Source organism: Mustela erminea, chromosome 3 (genome assembly GCF_009829155.1).
Source record: "Mustela erminea isolate mMusErm1 chromosome 3, mMusErm1.Pri, whole genome shotgun sequence".
Lineage (NCBI taxonomy): Eukaryota > Metazoa > Chordata > Mammalia > Carnivora > Mustelidae > Mustela > Mustela erminea.
The window spans coordinates 114244272-114260898 of record NC_045616.1 but is presented as its reverse complement, the minus strand read 5'-3'; the positions used below and the strand labels follow the sequence as shown (position 1 = coordinate 114260898).

The 16627-nt window shown below is 38.9% G+C and overlaps 1 protein-coding gene across 4 annotated transcripts in view; it reads left to right on the top strand.

Annotated features, from left to right (window-relative positions):
• Nucleotides 1-3132: 3132 nt before the first annotated feature.
• TTC1 (tetratricopeptide repeat domain 1) overlaps nucleotides 3133-16627 on the top strand; it is a 44967-nt gene continuing 31472 nt past the window's right edge. Inside the window, exons 1-2 of one of the 4 annotated variants that reach the window (XM_032337150.1) lie at nucleotides 3133-3232; nucleotides 4507-4871. In XM_032337150.1, the coding sequence (XP_032193041.1) occupies nucleotides 4539-4871 (333 nt within the window). In that variant the 5' untranslated portion in view covers nucleotides 3133-3232; nucleotides 4507-4538. Of the gene's footprint in view, nucleotides 3329-4506; nucleotides 4872-16627 lie in introns of those variants that run through there. The other 3 variants (XM_032337149.1, XM_032337151.1, XM_032337148.1) reach the window with 3 other exon arrangements.

Here is a 16627-nt window from a genome sequence, read left to right as displayed (position 1 = left end):
ATTGATTATCATGAGTAACGCCATTAATCAAATTACCAGTACTCTTAGTAATTGATCATAATATTGCTAATACTCTGAGAACTTCATTAATAATAGTAATGCAATGACCACAAATGTTTATTGAGAACTTACCATCCATACTAAGGGCTGTTAATATTAAAGTATCTTTTTCTATCTTGAGCACTTCACTTGTGTTTTAGATAAGATATGATACCATTTAAATCCTACAATAATCCTATAAGATGATTCCAGAAGTCTCAGAATCTTTTTATACAGCTCATCAGAGCCCCGACTTACCCAATGTTTTGGCCATAAATTTCTGAAAGAGAATCACTCACCCATGTGATAACAGGATGTTCACTGAACCCGTACAACTGGAAACAAGACAGACATGGTCTCTGCCCTGGGAAAATAACAACAGAACAGCCCTCTAGATGGAAAACATTTCTTTCCTTTTACATAGTGACTATGAGCACTAAGACAAAATTTCCATGTTTCCAGGCTCTGATGGGTGAACTTCCATTTGTAAAAATTTGTTTGCTTTGTGTTCCTATACTTCAGCAACATCCAACTATGTATCGGTCCCAAAAATATTCCTGAGATTTTTAGGATGTCCCCCCATCCTTCCCTGGTTTTTTCCTCTTAATGAACTATTACTCTTCCCACAAAATAACTCAAATATCTTATTAGTGAAGACTTACCAAACTAGGCCAATTGGATGTTGGCTCCTCATGGTTTAAAAAACAAAAAAAAATAGAGTGTGGATTGCTTCTTCCTTCAGGCTCAGTAGTGCTTTTATCTTATCCCCAATCTCCTCCTCCCCCCAATAGACACTGAGCTCCCCGGAATGGGGAGGGTGGGGCAGTGCCGTATTAGGTTTCCCATAACCAGCTACTGTCACAGGGCCTGTCACATATTGTTATTGTCTCTAACATTCATTAAACACTATGTGTCAAGCCCTGTGCACCTTGTCTTCTAGATTATAACATTTATTTCTCCCAGACTTAAGAGGAAGGTACCATTGTTACCTAACCCAATTTTTACATGTGGGGCAAATTTATATATCAAAGTTTAGAAGCATTAAGTAATTTACATCAAAGTCACACAGCTAGTCAAGTGGCAGAGCCAGAATTAGAATTCAAATAATCAAATAATCCACGTAAAACAGTTTTTACAGCATGTTACACCTAATAAACACACAATCAGTAAATATTAGTTACTAGAATTATCATTTAAAGTTGGACAGCTAGTAAAGTAAAAAAGCCAACATTGTAAAGTTTATTTTATTTATTTACTTATCAATTTTGCTCCAAAATTCATAGCCTTTCTATTATACCAGAATTTAATTAACAGGACTTATTTTTTTTTAAGATTTTATTTATTTGACAGAGAGAGAGAAATCACAAGTAGGCAGAGAGGCAGGCAGAGAGAGAGAGGGGAGGAAGCAGGGTCCCTGCGGAGCAGAGAGCCTGACTCGGGGCTCGAACCCAGGACCCTGGGATCATGACCTGAGCCGAAGGCAGAGTCTTTAACCCTCTGAGCCACCCAGGCGCCCAGGACTTATTTTTTTATTATTATTGAAGTATAGTTGACATACAATGTTATATTAGTTTCAGGTGTACAACATAGCGATTTGACAATTCTTTACATTATTTAGTGCTCACCACATAACTGTAGCCCCTATCTATCACCAATACAAAATTATTACAATATTATTAGCTATATTCCCTATACTTCCTTAGCTATATTTCCTGTACTTTTCATCTCTGACTTATTTATTTTATAACTGGAAGTTTCTATCTCTTAGCACCTAACCAGACTTCTTAAAAGTCATAAGAAACCTAACTATTGAACAGTTTTTAAGTTCCTGCCATATTTTTAAAATTTTAAATATTAAAAGTTTCCAAAATTCTGATATATTTTTAATGGTTTTTGTATATGGAAAGTTTTGACCTACACAAAAATGCAAGGGTGTGCATAACCTCATTTAGACATAAATTTTAAAAAAAATGTTTGATATCCTTCCTGAAAAAAGTTCCTCTCAGCTATCTCTACAATACGTTCTGTGAATTACAGAAAACTATTCTGCTGTTATCGCTGATTACCTATCTGGCTATCTCAACCAATATTTCAGTTCTATATTCCCAGCATGGGAATCTAATGGAGTCTAAAGATTCAACAAACATTTCTTGAATGAATGCGTCGGGTAACTGTTGGCTTTTGGTTCTAGGATCCCTTAACTCTCTTAATTTTAGTGAGGACCACAAAGAGCTTTTGTTTGTGTGAGTGTTATACTTATCAATATTCATTGTATTAGAAGTGAGAGCTGAGGGGTGCCTGGGTGGCCATAAAAGACGCCATAAAGCATCTGCCTTCGGATCAGGTCATGATCCCAGGGTCCCGGGATCCAGCCCTGCTTGGGGCTCCCTGCTCAGCAGAAAATCTTCTCCTTCTCCCTCTGCTTGCCACTCTGCCTACTTGTGGGCACTCTCTCTCTCTTTGTGTCTGTTAAATAAATAAAATAAAATCTTAAAAAAAAAAAAAGAAAGAAGAAGTTAGAGCTGAAAAATATTTAATATTTATTACTTTAATATAACAATACACCTATTATATGCCAACGTACTCTTTTTATAAATCACTGTATTTTCCAAAACAAAAAATCCGAGTAGTGAGAAGAGTGGCATTGTTTTGCATTTATGCAAATATCTGGCTTAATAGAAGACCGCTAGATTCTCATAGCTCCTTCTACGTTTAATACATTGCGCGATCACATGACACCGCCTCTGCAAAACACTGTATTCTTGAAAGGGATGTGGAAAAGCAATTAACTTAGTATTATGATGAAAACTGTTTTGATCTAGTAATGGGCCACTGGAAAGGCACACTTTGAGAACCATTAAAGAAAAAACTATTTGGACAAGGTTTATGCTTCAGGATTCCTCTATACATTGTTAGCATAAGAGAGCACAGTGAAGGAGTAAAAGTTAACGGCATGGAGGCAGTCTCTTTCTTCTGTGCTGAGTAATGCAGAGTGTCCCCGTAACTCAAGATGACCACCGTCACTGGCATTTCAGTCCGTACACTGACGTCACACAACGCGACAGCGACGCGCTCTCTGCCGGAGACTTCCACTACACTTCCCAGAATGCTTTGCCAACGACGACGCCATTGGTTGGTGTCGAGGGAAGTGCACTTGACTGAGCGGAAATAGAAGATCCCGGAGACTGGGAAGGTGAGGACGAGAGGGACTGGGGAGCTGTGAGTAGCTACGTGGGCTTGTCCGCTTTGGTTGTGAGAGACTCAGTTACAGGACGAACTGTTGGGAAACGTAGGGTGGCCCCTCCGTACTCTGGGGACCTTAAACTCGCGTTCTTCCTCTAGTCCTGGCGGCAGGGAGAAATAGAACATTGCTGTGGAGGCGAAATCTTAGTATTAAGATCTTGCTGTTTGAAGTTTTCTTGGGACGAGCTGGGACGAATTCGGGCCCTTGTCGCGACACAAGGGGTCGTTGGCGTGATTTTGCTGCGACCCGAGGGACGAGGGGCGGGGCTGCCGACGGTCTGACTCAGCTTCTGCAGCAGTGGTTTTCAATTGGTTGTACATTAAAATCACCTGTGATGTCTTTTTAAAAATACAGGTGTTCTGGGCCTAGGCCAGAAGAACAAATCAGAATCTGTGGAGAATAAGGTGCGGGCAGCAGTACTTGCTAAAGCGTCCAAGTGTTATGTTGTCTAGTCAGGGTTGAGAACCACCCTTTCAGTGTCTGAGTCTGACCCCCACGGGGATCCTGAGTAGGATCAGCTGCGCCAGAATTCTCCTCCCACTATAACCTGCGTTGGTTCTACAGCACACATTTGAGTGAAGTTGATGATCACTGGGCACCGATTGCGTTTTGAGCCCCATCGAAAACTTACACTTGAGCTTCATACGGTCTGAAAAGGCAGGCCGGCATTTTTTTCTTTTTTTTACTTAGAATCTGGCTCTTAATTCTGAATAAAGGTTAGGGCTGTTTCATTTTCTCGCCACTGTTTTAGCTTATCCTCTTTTTTGCTACGGGGACAAAATTCAAGCGGTGGAACGAGGAAGAGCCACGTTTTATAATGAATTTTGGTGAAAGAAAATTAGGGTGTATTTTGGGTTTTGATGCAGAAGTTTATGTGTAATAGATAGGATTTTTTTTCAAATACAGGTTTCCCTTGCTGTCTGAAAGTTGAGCATCCTGTCAAGCCTTTCCTAAGCTGAAAATGGCCTAAAGCAAAGGTCATCCACATGCACCGTCCCCCTTTTCAAAAGGTGGAGTTATACTACTTAGCTTTTATGAAAAACCTACATTAATATTTATCTGTTTTTACTAATTGAAAGAAATCTGAAGGGGATTTTCACTTGTATGAAAACTGTTAATACTAACGTAGATATCTTAAAAGCTAAGTGGCATAAGGCAGACATTTGGAAAGTGGTGGATATTTGCATGAGCACCATTACCTAACATATTTTCTTTTTTCCCAGAGCTTCAGCTTCACCTTCCTCACTGACACAGCATGGGGGAGAAGTCAGAAAACTGTGGGGCTCCAGAGGATCTCTTCAATGGTTTGAAAATTACAGATCCCCAGGAAGCAGAGTGTGCTACCCCTCCAGTTTCCAGTACCAGAGATCACCATCTACAGAGCAAGCTGCTCAAGGATGTTGAGTCTCATTCCCAGGAAGACCAGGGAGAAGAGGAGTGTTTTCATGACCTTAGTGCCTCATTTGAGGAGGAGGAGCCAGGAGCAGACAAGGTTGAGAACAAACCTGATGATAATGTGAATTCTTCTGAACTTGATGAAGAATACCTAATAGAACTGGAAAAAAACATGCCAGATGAGGAGAAACAGGTAAATATTTATTGTGCACGATCTGCAACATAAACTGCTTTTTAAATTGAATAAATGTGGTTTCTACAGTATCATAGATTGGGTCATATCTATGGTGAAGAGTTATGTGCCCATCTGTGTCCATTTCACTTTAGTAGTGGTGGAACTCAGATAAATCAGTAGTATGGCAGGGAAGCATTCAGTCTCTGCTTAACAAACATTTCTTCTCTTTTTTTTTTTCTTTTTGGTCAGCTTTAAGTTCTTATGTCTGTTTTATATAATTTTGTTTTCTAACACCCATATATACCTTCTAGCTTAAAAAAAAAAAAAAATGACCTTTTGGGGCACCTGGGTGGCTCAGTATTTAAGCGTCTGTCTCTTGATTTTGGCTCAGGTCATGATATCAGGGTGGTGAGATCAAGCCCTGCTGAGGCTCCAAATTGGGCTTGGAGCCCAATCTTGGTTTAAGATTCTCCCTCTCTCTCCATCCCTCTCTGCAGCCCCAGCCCTTAAAAAAAAAAAAAAAAATGACTTTACTGATGGTTGGCTGAACCATTACAGGCTGAAATTCTTGTAAGGGACATTTTCTGGTGAGACTTTAGAGTTATGATATGCTGCCTATTTGTGTTAATTCTTTGATAGCAATAAATGACTACCTGAATATCCTAGTGGTAGTTTGGTTGCAAAGGGCAATGACTGGGGCCTGTGTTATTTATATAACATCCTTGAGGAACAGAATTGTGTGATAGTAGTTATTTTTGTTAGCACCTATAGTGTACCAGCCACTGAGCTTAAAAAATTATTTCTGTTTTCATGTATTCTTCACAACACAGCCTTGAGACATACTTTTAGCATTCCCCACTGGAGAACAAAACTAAGTAACTTGCCTAAGATCCCACATCTAATAAATGGTAGAACTGATTCTCAAACTCAGATCTGTTTTAATCTAAAGTATAATGTAGAATTTAATAGCAAAAATAGTTCTTTCTACAAAGTAGGTACACTAATAAAATGTACACTTTCCTGCTTCTTTGCCCCTGAGCCACATTCTTAACTGGGTAAGCCTTCACTTTTTTTTTTTTTTTTTTTTTAAAGATTTTATTTATTTATTGACAGAGAGAGATCACAAGCAGGCAGAGAGGCAGGCAGAGAGAGAGAGGAGGAAGCAGGCTCCCTGCTGGACAAGGAGCCCGATGTGGGACTCGATCCCAGGACCCTGAGATCATGACCTGAGCTAAGGTAGTGGCTTAACCCACTGAGCCACCCAGGCGCCCAAGCCTTCACTTTTGAAGAGAGAAGTCTTGGTATCCGCCCACATACCCTTCCTTCTCATCTCATAGGCAAGGTCATCTGAAGAGTTACCATAATATCTGAGCTTGTCTCAAAGAACTTGAATGAGATCTGTAGCTTAGGCTTCTGAAGAACTCACTTACAAAACAGGGTATGCTATTTGGGTAATGGGCCAAGATACTAATGTGCAATATTAACAGTGGGAGTGGGGAGGTAATGTGACATGGAGAGGAGCATCTTGTCTCTCCTTAGGCATTTTTCATTTTCAAAGTCTGTAAGTCTGTTAGTTTTAACATGCATGTATTAGCTTTTGTGCTAATGTGTGCCATCAGAAGAGAAGAATAAAAGGCAAAAATGAGTCAGTTTCATAAACTACCTCAGCAGAAATGGCTCAGAAAATTAAATCATATACTATTTGATAATTAGGGAGGTGATTTTCCAGGAAGCGTTTGGTTCAGCTTTGATTTCACTTGTGCAGACTTTTTAGAAACATTAAATGTCTGTGTTAAAATGTTAGCTTGTTTTTCTGATACTTAATACTTAATATATTTTATATTTTTTAATATATTTTGCCCTGATACTGAATTTTCTACAGTGCCATTGGTTTGACGGTTGTGTGGTTTGGCTCAGCTTCCCATTTCCCAGTTTAGTAAAAACTTTGTGCCCCCTGGTCAGGAATCATATTTTAAGTTCTATAAATATTTAAAGTAATTTTATTACCTATAAATTGAATATTCTAAATAGCACAATGCCTTTTAAACTTTTTTCTTCCTTTTAAAAATTAAGATATAACTTATATATAGTGAAACTGTTCAAGTTCTGTGTACAGTTCAGGGAGTCTTGACTACCATATGCACCTGTGTAACTCACCCTTATCAGGATCCACAACATCTCCATCATTCCAGAACCTCCCTTTGTGCTTCACCACTCATTCCATTCTTCCAGCCCTACCAACCCAAGGGCCCACTGTTCTCTTTCCTGATAGGTTGGTTTTTTCTGTTCCAAACTTTAGTGTAAATCTCGTTTCAAATATAAACATTTTATATTTGTATATAAACCTCTGTTTATCATAGCTTAATTTGAAAATTTATAACAGTATCTCTTATTGTTGTGAAACAGTATGCTGTGAAACAATGTACTGTGGTATTAGCCATTGTTATATTAACTCCACTAAGGAAACAACCCCCAAGAGTACAGACTGCCTTTACCTAATTGTGGTTCTACTCTATGAGATATTTTTATGCTGTTTTGATAAATATCTTGTGAAATTTTTAGAAAGCAAGCAGAACAGATGAAGAAATGTCTCTTCACTGCACATGTGTTTTGGTTTTATAGGCCATCTGAAACAGGATACCTTTGATTCTTTTAAAATAGGACAAAATTGAGATAATCAGCAACAATAAAATAAACACAAATGGCCAAAAATGTGAAGACTTTCAGCCTCACTAGTAATTTTTTTTTTGAGATTTATTTCTTTATTTTGGGGGGAGAGGTAAAGAGAGTGGATGCGTACATAAACACACACACACCCAAGCAGGTAGGGGCAAAAGGAAAGAGTCATCAAGTGGACTCCATGCTGAATGTGGAGCCCCACGTGGGGAATCAGTCTCATGACCCTAAGATCATAACCTGAGCTGAAACCAAGAGTCGGAGGTTCAACTAACTGAGCCACCCAGGCGCCCCCCACTAATAATCCTTTAATGCAAATTAAAGCACTATGTCTTGGATATTTATCTGATGTCAACAATGAGAGGACTAGAAGTGCATGTACTAATTTTGAGAGTTTAAAGTGCTGTGTCATTTCTGTGGGATACAGGTGTCAAATTTTTATATGGATGTTTCTTTAGGCCAGGGCCATCAATAGAACCTTCTGCAATGACGGGAATGTTCTATGTCTACTCTGTTCAATATGGTAGCTACTGGCCATCAGCTATCATGTTTTAATAGTCATGAGCTGGAGCATTTGAAATGTGACTAGTAAAATTGAGGAACTGAATTTAAAAATTTTTTATTTCCTCTAATTTAAATAGTCACATGTGGCTAGTGCATACCATATTGGACAGCACAGCTAAACCTCTGATTCTCTTTAGTCATTTATTTTAAGGAAGTTACTAGAGATGTGTACAGATATATATAAAAATGTGTTGCAGCATCCATAATTTTGGACATTAGAAATAATGTTCAACAGAGGGTATTACTTTAAACAATTTTGCCATTTTTACATGGTAGCATATTATGCAGTCATTAAAAAGAAAGATAAATCTTAATATTGACAGGGAAAAAAATGCCTGTAATGTTAAATGAATTAAAGAGGTGTGATAGGGGCACCTGGGTGGCTCAGTGGGTTAAGCCTCTGCCTTCAGCTCAGGTCATGATCCCAGAGTCCTGGGATTGAGCCCCACATCAGGCTCTCTGCTCGGCAGGGAGCCTGCTTCCTCCTCTCTCTCTGCCTGCTTCTCTGACTACTTGTGACCTCTGTCAGTCAAATAAATAAATAAAATCTTTAAAAAAAAATAAAAAATAAAAAAAATAAAGAGGTGTGATAATATGGCTTATAATAAGAGATACGTATTTGGTTTTTGTCAGTTCCTGGCAGAGAGATCTTAAAACCCTTGGAATTGCCTAATAAGAGATAAGGGTATACTTTGTTATTTAAAACAAGTCCCTTTCAGCCACACATGAGGTGATTTTTTTTGGAAAGCCTCTAAAGATGAGGTCTGGTTGTCAGAGTTTGGAGCTTTCAGTGCCACCCTACCCTCCCCCCACCTCCGGGAAGGGGACAGGGGCTGGAGGTTGAATTAATCACTTGTGACCAGTGATTTGACCAGTCATGCTTATGTACTGAAACCTACATTGAAGACTCAGAGAGCTTCCACACTTAGTGAACATGTAGAGTTGCAAAGAGGGTGACACGCCCAGGGGGCATGGAAGCTCAGTGCTCCTTCCCATGTACCTTGTCCTATGCATCCCTTCTGCCTATTGCCAGAGTTACAGTCTTTAGAATAAACTGGTAACCTGGACTTGCAATTAGCATCTGAAGTAGTAGGGGTGGCATTGGGGCCAGTCTGGTGGCACCGAGCCTTTAATTTGTAGGATCTGACGCTATCTTCAGGTGAATCATGTCCAAATTGAGCTAAGTTGCAGGACAGCAGCTGGTGTCTGCTATAGAGTTGGAAGTGCTGGGTGTGGGGGGAAACTCCTACACATCGGGTCACAGAAGTGTTCCATGTGAGTTTTTTTTTTTTAAAGATTTTATTTATTTATTTGACAGACAGAGATCATAAGTAGTCAGAGAGGCAGGCAGAGAGAGAGAGGGGAGGAAGCAGGCTCCCCACTGAGCAGAGAGCCTGATGCGGGGCTCGATCCCAGGACCCTGAGATCATGACCTGAGCCGAAAGCAGAGGCTTTAACCCACTGAGCCACCCAGGTGCCCCTCCATGTGAGTTTTGACAAGAGAGGAGACACACAAGATATGTTTTCCCTTTCCAGCAAGCTATAGTCAGTGATGTTTCCTTTTAAGTTAAAAACCTATGTGAAAATATGTTCATACAGAGAAGTTTGGACTGATATAGGATGTGATTATTGACTAATTTTTATTTATACACTTTTTTGACCTATAGTTGACATTCAGTGTTGTATAAGTTTCAGATGTTTAATATAGTCATTTGACAATTCTATATGTTACTCATTTCTTACCATGATAATGCTTACTAACTGTCAACATACAAAGTTACTATTATTGATTGTATTCCCTGTGCTGTACTTTTTATCCCCGTGGCTTATAACTGGAAGTTTTACCTCTTAGTCCCTTTCACCTATTTTTCTGATTCCCCACTTTTTTCTTAAAATAAGCATGCATTAAATAAACAACACAAGTTACTCCATTTTAAGAATATAAATAAATAAAAATTTATTGTTTACCACCAGCATGAACTTTTTACCAAGAAGCATATAAAGCTGACCTTTGAGGATTTAGAAAGAAATGTTATTATAGGATCTGTGTATTGGTAAATGTTTCTCTTCAGGAAGAATCAAGTATCAATAGTTAAAGCCTGTCATTCAAGCTGACTTGACCTGTCCTGTGCTGAGAAGATAATCCCGGGTCAGGAGGAGTTCCAGTTCTCAGCGGAACTCAAAAATCATGGAGAGAAGGAAGGGAGGGGCAAAAACAAAAACAAGAGTAATGGAGGAGGAAGGCAGTGAATTTTTTTTTTTTTTTTTTTTTTTTTGGTGGGCAGCAAAGTCAAGTTTATTGAGTGATAATAGTACAAAGCTCCCAAAGAGGGTGGGGACCTGAGAGGGTTGCCTGGCAGTAAAGATTTTTTAAAACAGGCAAAATCTCTTAAGGAAAGTACTGTGTATATGTGTGTGTATATCTTAACCTTTTGTGAAAATTTGAAAGTTGACATGACTACCCAGAGGAATGGGATTTTAGCAAACATTTGAGATGTACTAGGTCTGTGAAGCAAGTAAGTGATTATTAAAAGCCTGGTTGAAGTAAAGGACAAATCTGGTAGCACATGAGAATTGTTGCTATAATATTAAATGCAAAGATAACTTTATATTATGGGGACCTGTGAACATACTGGATTTTGGTGCTGTCGATCCTATAATAGAATCACTTTTTATGGGCTACTTGTCACAATGGAGTTCAGTACTCATGTGTATATTCTCTAGGTGATTTCTTTATTTCTTTTTTTAAATTTTGTTTATTTGAGAGAGAGAGAGAGAGCGTGGAGTGGGGTGAGGAGCAGAGGAAGAAGCAGATTCCCCACTGAGCAGAGAGCCCAGTGTGGGCCTTGATCCAGGGACTCCAGAATCATGACCTGAGCTGAAGGCAGACGCTTAACCAGGCGTGCCTCCCTAGTAATTCTTACATGCTCACTGAAGTTTGAGGACCTCTGTCTTGCACATCATCTTCCTTCATCAAGTAGCTGTTGAATAAATGGTGTGATTATCTCTGCCGTAAGGGCCAGTAATTGATCTTACAAGTTACAGTTTATCTCATTCATTTATCTACTCCAGAAATATTCGTATTTTTTCCATTTGTTGGACATTGTTTGAGGCTCTTAAGAATACAGTGGTAAACAAGACAAGAGGATTTCTCTTCTCATAGCTGGGAGATATTTTTTAAAATTTTAAAATAAAAATAAAGAAATAAATGATAAGATGAAGTGATGAGGGGTGGGATTGGAAGGATGGGAAGGACTACTTTGGGTTGGTCAGGAAGGGCCTCTCTGGAGAGGTGTATCAGCAAAGACTGGCAGGGAAAAAGGAGTTAAGTATGTGACAGTGGGATAGGGAACTGTTCCATGCAAGGGGAGAAAGTAGTATATAACACAATTCCTTGGCTACTGTGGGTGGATGGTGATACCGTTTATAAATACAGAGAAGACGCGGGGACTTTGAGTTCATTAGGGTTCTAGTGATTTAATTCTTGCTGGAAATAAAAAAGTTTATTTGTAAGCCAAAATGAAGATTTAGTCATTTTAAAAAGATTTAGTCATTTGCTCTCTCCTGCCTGTTGTTTATACATGGTATTCATTTGCAAATAGGTCCACGGATAGATCGATTTAAGTAAGGGATACAAAAGTCTGTTGTTTGGTGAACAGTACTCAGAGTGCAAGGTTCTGGGATTTTAAGACCTTTTCCTTAGTCTCCGAAAACATAAAGAATTGTTCGTTCCTTCAAGACCGTTTATGTTTAACCAGGAACCATTCTTGAAGTACTGGTTTGGAGCAGTTCTTTATCAGTTCTTTTCCTACCTCTCATTTTTCCTAACTCCCACAGTACTTAATCCTTTTGATTTCTACCTTTCTGCTACCTTTTTGCATTATTTGTTGCTGTAACAATGAGAGTGTTTGCAGGAAACATTCTCTTAGTCACTTCCAGAGAGTTTTCAGTGACTTTTCTGTAATGGCCTGCATATTCTGTTAACCTTATGAGAAAACTCTGATTTGTTTCCCTTTTATTTAATTTTTAATGGGCATTCTTTTGAACTAAGGTTGCCACATTTATTAATTTCTTAGAGTTTACTAGTATTGGGTTTAATAAACACTATTTTTTTTTAATGAACACTATTGACAAGTGATCAAATAAAATCCTAGAACTTAAGAATTGGAAGGGACCTTAGATTTCTGACCTGAGTTTAAGTCAGGGGAAATAATATTTCCAAAATGTTTACTCCAAAATATTTGGAAGTTAGTGGGTTGTTGTTGGGTGTTTTTTTGTTTGTTTGTTTGTTTTAAGATTTTATTTTTTTATTTGAGAGAGAGAGCAGGGGGAGAACTAGAGGGAGAGGGACAAGCAGACTGTCAGCAGAGTGACCTTCGATGTTCCTTGTGTTTATTAAGGAAGATCACTTTATATAGATCATTGGTTCTCAAACTTTATCATATCTAAGAATCACGGGAAATATATTAATCATGCAAAGTCCTGAGACGTGTCTGATAGCACAGACTTGTTAGGTGGCAGCCAGGAATCTGCTTTGTTAATGAGCATCTGGGGTCATTTTGATATAGGTGGAACTGTGGCACTCTTTGAGAGACAGAGAACCAGACTGACACACGACCAAGCTTCGAAAACACAAATGTAACCAGTATACTGACTGCATCTAACATCAGAAGAATAGTTTACAAATGGGATGTTTTTCTTTTACCCTCATCTGTGCTTGGGGTCTCAAATAGACTTGTTGGGCAGAATTTAAACAGCACTGAAGTAAGGTCTTTTAAATTGAGTTTTGCAAATAGAATTTTCTGTGCTGAGAAGGAAATATTTCCAAGGTTAGTTCCTCATAGAGCAGTCGTCTTTCCTGAGAAATACAGAACTTAATGAGAGGTCAGGTTCTAAATACAGCTTAAATCCAGAGATCTTCCCTCCAGGCCCCCTAGACGGTTTCTAAAAGTGACTTGTGAAGAGAACAAGTGTGTCTGTTTGTGTAAGGCTTCCACGTCTAATTTCAAAGAAAACAAAACTGAAGCTTTTGTTTCCTTTTTAATGATAAGGGACTGGCGTAATTTTCAGTGTGTAATTTTCTCATCTCACCTGGATAACAGCAAAGCAGCAAAGTTTTGTTGCATGTGCTTCCATTTTCCAGCCCTTTAGCAAGTATGTAGGGTTTTTTGTTGGTGGTGGGGTTTTTTCGTTTGTTCGTTTTTGTTTTTTGAGGGTTTTGTTGTTGTTGTTGTTGTTGTTGTTGTTTTTTAAAACACTCTCTTTGACCCTTATGGTACTTGATCTCTGGCCACAGTGCTTGACTTGTTTTATTTTGTAGCAATTACTTTACAAAACTGCAGGGGGAAGCAGAGAGCTGCTGATAGATTTATGATACAGCCAGGGCTGTAACCACAGATTAGTAGAACCTCTGACCTTCCCTGTTTGCTTGCCACTCAGATTGCTACTTATTACTGACAACACCACTGGACATGAGTTATTTCATCTTCTGCTTTGAATCAAATCAGCCTCCTCAAACAGTGGAACTGCTGGTTATTCACAGCCTACGTTCCAGAACCACAGTGTCATGTGATCAGAGGGAGAAGGGGAACAGTCACTGGCAAATAAGCCACAGATTTCAGGGTTGTTTCCTAAAGTTCAGTAATTTTTCATGAGTATTACTTTGTTATAAGCTTTTAGTCAGTTTTTGGGTCACCAAAGTGGTTGGTTTTTATCATTTTGTCCAATTTATAGTTGCTTTTTAGGTAGAGGATTTGGTAACCTCCTCATTTTGCCACATCAGAAATCCCACCCAGTATTGAATTTTGATCTGTGTAAGTATTTTACACATTAAAATATTAAAATTAAACCAGAACAGATGAGGGAAAAAATTAAGCCTTAAAATGGATTATACATAGAAGCAAATTAATATAACTATATCAAATTGATTACATAGAGAAAACAATTCCAGTAACTTTGGATATAGTACTTTGACTGTTAACCCTGAGTAGGATATACTCTGAAGTTAGAACTGCAATGAAATTTTGAACTATACATAATAGGTTCATTATAGGTAATGATATTCGTGTAGTAATTTCAGCCCTTTTTTGTTGATTTTAGGATAGAGCGAATGAGTAAATATGTTATTGGAACCAGGGTTTTCAGTGTGGGAAATGGTGAGCAGGAATCCAGTGGTGTTCACTTGTATGAATACATACAAGATTCCGTGTTTATGTATTCTTTTGACTCATGAGATTTGGGGTTTTTTTTCCTTTTTTAAAGATGTATTTCCGGGGGCGCTGGGTGGCTCAGTGGGTTAAGCCCCTGCCTTCGGCTCAGGTCATGATCCCAGGGTCCTGGGATCAAGTCCTGCATTGGGCTCTCTGCTCAGCAGGGGGCCTGCATCCCTCCCTCCCTCTGTCTGCCTCTCTGCCTACTTGTCATCTCTCTCTCTGTCAAATAAATAAATAAAATCTTAAAAAAAAAAAAAAAAGTCTTTCAGGCCTTTCTTATGGAGAGGGCCTAAAAGCAGTGACTTGCTAGTAACGGGGAACATACTAGCATCCAGATCTTGGTTTCTAAATACCATTCATTCCCCATCAAAAGGATCCAGGACTCCCTGGAGAAATGGCTTATTCCAAGACCAGAGCAGGCATAGTACAAAGTATTGCACCTGGAACACAATATATACTTGGCAGCAAAGTCCACCCTTAGGAGGGCAGACCCAGGCAAAGATGAATGCAGCTTCTGGAAGTCAGCTGGGGAGACTCAGGCAGGAAACCCCAGAGCGTGGTCTAAAACGGCTCCATGGGAGGAAATGTACAATTAGTTGAGGGCCTGGACAGGGGCCCCTCTTGCTAGGGTAAGGGCTGCACAGTGTTTTATATCCAAGAAATCATTTAAGCATTAAGTAATATTCCAAACATTGTGCAATATTTTTATTGCATATATATATACACATTTTTTAAATATATATAATGTGAGACAGAATTGAATCCCCAAATTAGAGGTACTAATGTACAGTGTGTTCAGAGAAAGATTGTGCAAGGAAGGAAGTAAAAGGTGTCTCTGGGGAGGAGGTAGGCTTTGTGGTGGACTTTGAAAACAGGAAAATTTGATTTGGGCAGTTAGGAAGAAGTTACAGAAGAGAAATGGGTATTCCAGGGTAGGGATGCATAAACAAAGGATTGGGATGAAGGATAAGGCGGTGAGTGTTGAGAGGCCATAAAGAGATCAGATTGTCTAGAGGAGGGACTTTGGTTGGATGGTAATGAGAGATAAGGCTGAATAGATTGGAATAGAATTTTGGTGTAGTGTTAAAAAAAGAAAGGAAATGAAGAGATTTCTGAATCTTGATTTTCTTACCTGTAAAATGGGTAGTTTAATACTTTGATGCTTACATCTCAGAATTGCCTTGCAAAAGCAATGAGCTAATTAATACATGTGAATACAGATTTTAAGAAGCTATAGTGATATAGATTATATTAAATTTTGAACTCCAGACTGAAAAGTTTGCGTTGTGGTAGTAACTGTTGAAATAAACTCTATTCATCAAGAGCATTTTCTCTCTGGGGTTTTCTTGACAGCTCTTGTGATGATTTATAATGCAGAATAATACCCCTATTTCTGCCTGAGTTTTCAGTGATGGGGAGGAGTACTTAGTAAAAGAGCCCTGTAAAATTTCTTTGGTTTCTCTTGTTATGGAAATGTAATTCTAGAGCAGATGTTTCTCTGTGAGGCCTCTAGAGTGTGTTAAAAGACATTGTTGGAGGGGTGCCTGGCTGCGTCAGTCTCTAGACCCCACGACTCTTGATTTCTGGGGTTGTGAGTGCAAGCCCCACATTGGGCACAGAGATTACTTAAAACATTGTGGAGACATGAGAGGACTCCTGACCACATTAGACCAGAACCAGGAACGATTTGAACCTGGTAATGCTGCTGAATGTCAGCGCTATCAGCTCATGTATGTGTGTATTCTCTTGGCAGTTAGCATGCTAAATAACACGTACTCCTACAAAATCTGTCTTTGGGTTCCAGTGACGTTATACAGTATGCATGCCATCTTTTGGAGAAAGAGAATGTTCCGGCAGCAGCATAAACCCTAGTCTTTGTACTGGGATCAAGTTAGTCTCTTGGCACAACTGGGAGATAGTACAGCTTTCTCTTAAAAGTGCTATTTTTAGCTGTTTCCAAGGAGATGTTCAGCATGATATTGATAATTGCATTAATCTTCAATTTACACAATCTGTGGAAGCAGCAGCTCTTTTCCAGTGTTTACTGCTTAATGAGCCACTGAATTGTGATTTGTCAGCCAAAAAAAATAAAATGCCTTCCTTCAAATAATTGGCATCAGAAATATGTTCAGGATCTCTTCCCTTTACCAGTTCAACTCTTAGTCCTAGTTACAAAGACACCGAGCATGGCGTAACATTTAAACTTGTCAAATCACTACTTCATACACCTGAAACTAATGTAACATTGTATATCAGCTACACTCAAATTAAAAAATTAATTTAAAAAAATAGGGAGAAAAAGAAACTGCACTTTTCTCAGGC